The sequence below is a fragment of the Leptosomus discolor genome, chromosome 7 (assembly GCF_034619465.1).
Source record: "Leptosomus discolor isolate bLepDis1 chromosome 7, bLepDis1.hap2, whole genome shotgun sequence".
Lineage (NCBI taxonomy): Eukaryota > Metazoa > Chordata > Aves > Leptosomiformes > Leptosomidae > Leptosomus > Leptosomus discolor.
In genome coordinates, this window is record NC_141397.1 from 50,648,398 (window position 1) to 50,655,045 (window position 6,648).

General features: G+C 49.9%; 1 protein-coding gene across 1 annotated transcript; it reads left to right on the top strand.

The window, feature by feature from the left end:
- The first annotated feature begins 1,180 nt into the window (after positions 1-1,180).
- LOC104353616 (zinc finger protein ZIC 1) lies at positions 1,181-4,302 on the top strand. The gene is made up of 3 exons (XM_086468052.1): positions 1,181-2,156; positions 3,389-3,552; positions 4,105-4,302. Exons 1-3 carry the CDS (start codon positions 1,181-1,183, stop codon positions 4,300-4,302), a joined length of 1,338 nt encoding a protein of 445 aa, XP_086324178.1.
- The last annotated feature ends 2,346 nt before the right edge of the window (positions 4,303-6,648 follow it).

Sequence of the window (6,648 nt, forward strand, 5' to 3'; positions counted from 1 at the left end):
AAGTTGCTCAGTGATCTTAAAAATTCTGGATCACCAAGAAATCATCATTACCATCATTATTGGAGAGAGAGGGATAGAGAGAGGGAGAGCGGGGGAGAAAATAACCCTAATAATAATCAAAGAATTTTTTTTTTTCCTTAGCACACATAGACACAAAAAGATGCGCTGGAAATATTTTCGTGGAGGTTAAAAAAAAAAAAAAGGCTTTATATATTAAAAAAAAAAAAAAAAGTTGCTACTCCTGCAGCCCTGTTTGTCAGAAGGGATGTCAGGGCGCTCACAATACCTGCGATTGATGAGGCGGAGGGGCCAATCAGCGGCGGGAGGCGGCCGTGCGCGCCCCTCGTTGGCGGGGCCGGGGGGAGTTACGCGGGGAAGGGGGAGCCGCTGTCGACCAATGAGCGCCCACGTCCGCCCGCACGTCGCTCCGCCCCCGGCTCCCATTCATCAAGGGGGGGGACGGTGTCGTCTTTTCAATTCATTTATCTGCAGGAATGATTGCCGCTATCAGTCTCGCGTTCACCGCCCGGCTGAGGAGGTGAAAGTTTCTCCCCAGGAAGATAAACCGCAAAAGACAATATTGTGCATGATTTGCGCCTTTTTTTTGCAAAGCGAAAAAAAAAAAAGCCCCCCCCCCAAAAAAATCGGGGAGAGTGTGGGGAAGCTCGAAGAAGAGAGAGAAACAATCTCTCGGCCACTTTGCAACATTCCTATAGCCAAAAAAATCACTGAAGGAAGTTTCTTTTTTGTTTTTGTTTTTTTTTTTTTTTTCCTGCTCGTGTTGATCTCTCTCCGTTATTGTTATTTGCAGCCAGTTTATTTTTGAGCCCACCCAACCCCCCCCTCTCCACTTAAACCTCCCTGAAAAGTCAAAGCAGAGAGACAGTGAATATTTTTGGGGCACGTTTTTATTATTATTATTTGCAACTGCGAAGATCTCTTCCCCCCTTCCTCACCAGACTCTTTTTTTTTTTTTTTTTTCCTTCTCCCCCCCCTTTTTTTTTCCTTCCCCCTGCGCTGATGCCGAAGGGGGTGTTTTTGATGTGGTTGCTTTGGTGGTGATCGTCGCTGACTTTCCAAAGAGGGTGTTTTCGCCGCCGCTGCTGCTGCTGCTTCTCCTCTCCGCGTTGTGTGTGTGCGCGCGTGCTTTTTTTTTGGTTGCTGCATCGACGCTGGGAAGATGCTTCTGGATGCTGGACCGCAGTATCCCGCCATAGGAGTCACTACCTTCGGATCCTCTCGCCACCACTCCACGGCCGATGTCACGGACAGAGAAGTGGGGCTGGGGATCAACCCCTTCGCCGACGGCATGGGCGCCTTCAAAATCAACCCCAGCACCCACGAGCTGGCCTCGGCCGGCCAGACCGCCTTTACCTCGCAGGCGCCCGGCTACGCGGCGGCGGCCCTGGGGCACCACCACCACCCGACCCATGTAAGCTCTTACTCCAGCGCCGCCTTCAACTCCACCCGGGACTTTCTGTTCCGCAACCGCGGCTTCGGGGAGGCGGCGGCCGCCAGCGCCCAGCACAGCCTCTTCGCCTCCGCCGCCGGCAGCTTCGCCGGACCCCACGGACACACCGATGCCGCGGGACATATACTTTTCCCGGGGCTGCACGAACAAGCCACTAGCCACGCTTCGCCTAACGTGGTGAACGGGCAGATGCGCCTGGGCTTCTCCGGAGACATGTACGGCAGACCCGACCAGTACGGCCAGGTCACCAGCCCCCGCTCCGAGCACTATGCCTCGACCCAGCTGCACGGCTACGGCCACATGAACATGAACATGGCAGCCCACCACGGGGCAGGGGCCTTCTTTCGTTACATGAGGCAGCCCATCAAACAGGAACTCATCTGTAAGTGGATTGAGCCCGAGCAATTGTCAAACCCCAAAAAGTCCTGCAACAAAACTTTCAGCACGATGCACGAGCTGGTGACTCATGTCACGGTGGAGCACGTTGGAGGACCCGAGCAGTCCAATCACATATGTTTCTGGGAAGAGTGTCCGAGAGAAGGGAAACCTTTCAAGGCCAAATATAAACTTGTAAATCACATCAGAGTCCACACAGGTGAAAAACCTTTCCCCTGCCCTTTCCCAGGCTGTGGCAAAGTGTTTGCCAGATCAGAGAATCTCAAAATACACAAAAGAACTCATACAGGTACGGTAACATTCTCTGTAGCTTTTCTCTCTGCGAGTGGAAGCGCCGAGCGCTGGGGCCGGAGCGGGGCGCAGGGACGGGCCGGAGGGGCCGGGGGGGCCGGGGCGCTGCTTGGCTGAGGGTCGGACTGGGGGGTGTGGGGGGTGTGTATGGTCCGGGGCCGCCGATTTTTCCAGGAGAGGCAGGCTCGGAGCTCCGCTGCAAAAAAAAGAGCTCAGTCACAGCCACGCCAGCAGCAGCAACAAAAAGAAAATTATCCCTGCCGAGGCAGAGGGGGAGAAAGGCAGGGTTTGCTGCTGGGATTGTTAGGGCGGGAGGGGATGGGGGGGGGGGGTGGGGGGTGGGGTGGGGGGGGCGGGGAGAATCGCAGCAACCTGTCCTGTTTATATTTATAGGTTTTAATTAATTGTTGTTCGGCAGTTTTGACTGTGGCACGATGAGAAATTGTGCTAAATATTGCAGGCAGCTCATCCGTCTCCCCTTTGCAATTCAGAGCTTGGTAAATATTTAATTCCGAAGAGCGATATTAAATAAACCGAGCCCGGCGCATTAGTGTGTTATTGTTGTGCAGAGGGCAGGCGTCGGGATCCCTGAGAACTTTTCCCCATCGCGGGAGGTGGAAATGCAGCAGCCCCTGGCTGGCAGAGCTCTTTCCCCCCCGTTCCCACCCTCGAGCGCCGAAAGCCAGCGCCGCTTTCCCGAACGCTTTCGCAGAGGCTTTGTGGGGCTGCCCTCGCATTGTATTCCCCGGCCGGATAATTTTCAATATTGCAAGAAAATACGGGGGAGCGGGCTGGGGTGGTTGGGAGCGTAAAATATCACGAGAACGAGCTATAAAAACGGAAACTGGACACTGAGGATCCTGTGTAAATACCACCACGCCTGCTCTCTCGCTTGAAGCGTTGCGAGGAGGGAGAGGTGCCCAGGGCTGGGGCTGCAAATGAAACTCTCCCCTCCAAAGGGGGAAAAAAAAAGTTATTTACCTCCCCCCCCTTCTCTCTCCCCCGCCCCCCCCCTTTCCCCCCGAAATGGGTGCTGAGCGGGGGTCGGAGGTGCGGAAAAGACAGAGAAGAGAAGCGAGGTTTGGGGATTTCAGCCTCGTTGAAGTTAGAAAGTTGCAAGTGTTTGAAATGGAGCCCTGGGCTTCCGTCCGGCAGTGCGATGGGGACAATGAGCGATCCAGCCGGCCCTGCTTAATCAGATCCGTTTTCCCCCCCTTCCCTCTGCAATAGGTGAAAAACCATTTAAGTGTGAATTCGAGGGCTGTGACAGGCGCTTTGCAAACAGCAGCGACCGCAAAAAGCACATGCATGTGCACACTTCCGACAAGCCCTATCTCTGCAAAATGTGTGACAAGTCCTACACGCACCCCAGCTCCCTCAGAAAGCATATGAAGGTAAACGGAGGCCGCCTGACGTACGGGGCTCGGACGCCGCCTCGGGCCTGGCCGGGGGAAAGGGCTGCGGGGACACCGGGCAGGAGTGCCTGGGCCGCGGGGCGGCGGCGCGGCGGTGCCTGCGGGTGGAGCGCGGCCCGGGGCCGGGGCCGGGAGGCTGCGGGGCTCCGCGCTGCTGCGGCCCGACCCCGGTCCCAGAGTCCGCCCCGGGCCCGCCGGGCCGCGCCGCCCCCCGCCCTGCCGCGCTCAGCCCCGGTCCCTCGGGCAGGGCCTTTTGTCGGTGCGTTTTGTCCGGGGAGGGGAGGCAGTGCGAGGAGGCAGCCGGTGGCGCTGCCCGGGCCTTCCCCGCCGGGCAGGGGCCGGGGCCGGGGCAGGGACCGGGACCGGGGGGGCGGCCCCGGGGCTGGGGCCGAAGGGGAGCCCCGAGGGGTTGCCCGAGCCCGGGGCCCGGCACTGGGTCCCGTTGTCTGGCGCATCCCCAGCCGAAGGCGGCCGCCGCCAGGGCCTCCGTCCTCGGCTGCTCTCTATTTCTGCCCGGGTTTTCTCTTGCAGGTCCATGAATCATCCTCGCAGGGGTCTCAGCCTTCTCCCGCCGCCAGCTCAGGCTACGAGTCCTCCACCCCTCCAACCATCGTGTCTCCATCCACAGAAAACCAGACCGCCAGCTCCTTATCCCCTTCCTCCTCCGCAGTCCACCACACGTCCAGCCACAGCACGCTTACATCAAATTTTAACGAATGGTACGTCTAAAACAAACGCTAAAACAAAACAACAAAAAAACACAAACCGAAACAAAACAAAAAAGCCCCAAGCAAGCAAACAAATACCCTATTTAAAGACTGCAAAAATAATGAACACTTTGAAATCAGAGTTTAAATGAGCAAAGAAAAATAAAATGCTGCCAGTAGACACAGGACTGAGTAAAATGAAGACTTCATTTTAAATTTTTTTTTCTTCCTTTCTTTTTTTCCCTCTCTTTATTTCTCTTTTCCCTTTTTTTTTTTTTTTTTTTTTTTTTTTTTTTTTTTTTTTGATTGTTCTGCTCTGCTCTGTTCCAAGGCTTGGTAGGCGAAGGGGTTAGTAGAATGCATAAGAAGACAAGGTTACCAGGGCAAATGCCAACTGTGTAGGGCTTTACTGGAAACCACTGATTAGAGATCTCCAACTGCATGTCTGCTCGGGCAGCGGCCTTCCCCCCATCCCCTCTTGTAAATACCGAATTATTAGCTTCAAAAACAAAACAACAAAAAAATGTACTGTTTGATTTTGTAAATAGTTATATCGCAAGTTGAATAAGGGGATATGTGGATTTGTGGTCTTTGCATATATGTGGGGGGAGGGGCGGGCGGGCGGGAGCGGCGGCGGGGGGCGGAGGTGGTGGGGGGGCAGAGGGAAGAGGTAGAAATTCAACTATTTGTACTGAATGGCAAGAATGTTCTAGTAAATGTGTACCAAAATGTGAATTACTTTGTATTATTACAGTCTAAACGTCGATCTAACAGAATATTATTGGTATTAATGTGCTTTTTTGTATAAAGTGCAACATTTCGTCCCAAAGTCCAGTCTAAGTAGTGCAGTAAAATGTTGTTACACGTCCTGTCAAGAAATTCGTATAGTGAAAGCCTGGATCTGCGTGTCAAACTGTTACATTTGTTTATGTAAAGTGATATTAAAAAAAAAAAAAAAAGATATAAACTATATCTGTCCGTTGCTTTTGGCAAATACAAGAACATAATGTATATAAATCCTAATTTCCATATTTATCCGCATGTAAAGGTCCGGTTATACATGTTACAAGATATTCAATATTTATGGCTAGAAGAATTGGTATGTAAAATTTAGTTTACAGAACTGTTTGGTAACATTTCGTACCTTATTAAAGATTCTTAAATCCCATGAATTGTGGTAGGAATTCTTATTCGCTAAGTCAACCTGCTGCAACTCCGACTAGCTCTAGGATATTAGAATAAAACTGTCCCAGTTTTTCACTGCTTTCCATTATGTCATCACTAAAGCAGCGAAGGTGATATAAATGTGATAAATGAAAGGATCCCTGCTGGCATTACTATAGTGTGTAATTAGTATTTATATCAAAATTTATGAAACAAATTTTCGGCCGCAGTATAATTTAAATGACCTTTGCAGACATAGAATAACAACCATAAAAATAACAGAAATAGATTGCATATGCTACATAAATATTAATATGGGGAATTGTTACACGAGAAGTGCTGCACTCCACTCCAACACTGCCCATGAATCTGCATAGACTGGGTCTCTAAATTAAATTAATTCGGATAACATATATTAGGAGATTTAAAACAGAGGAGATTTCGGTTGCTATTTTAATTTAAGGCATTTATGGCCATAACTAATTCTCAGGCAGTGGATTCGTGGCTTTCCTTGGGCCTTTTCCTCCAAGAAGTACAGCACTGTTTCATGAAGGCCGCTGTTGTTGGGCGTATTTTTTTGTGTTTTTTTTTTCTTTTTTTTTCCTTCCTTCCTTCCCTCCCCCCCCCCGATATTCCTTAAAACGTGATGTTAATTTAAATCAATTACTTCTTATGTTATGTTATTATTATTACTATAATTTTGCCCATGTTAATAGCTTTCTAAAAGAATAAATCTAGGGGATAAGAATTATTTTATGTAATTTGATTATCTTTCTATCTCTTTTATTTATTTCTCATTTACTTAAGAAATTCGTTCCATTGGCTGGCGTTGATACAGTAAATTTGTAAATGAGAAGACAATATAAAAAATCTAAATTACTTGTGCTTAATGACTGTAGCAGAACGCCTTTTCTCTAAATCAGATTGTCTTCCTTGCAGTTTAGTTTGATAGATTTGCAAGCTGTACTGCTTCCACTAACTTAGCTACGGTTGTTGGAACTGTTGGGCTTTGTTCCTGGTTGTAGCTTGCATGATCGCCCCATTAAGCAGACAACATATCAACAGACAACACAAATCATGAGGTTGGCTAAAGCTGCGAGGGCTTGTGATATGTCATAGAGTGAATTGCACAAACTGACCTTCCAGTAGACCAAGATGACACTTTAACAGCTTCTTTAAAGAAATATTATGTGTACAGCGAGTC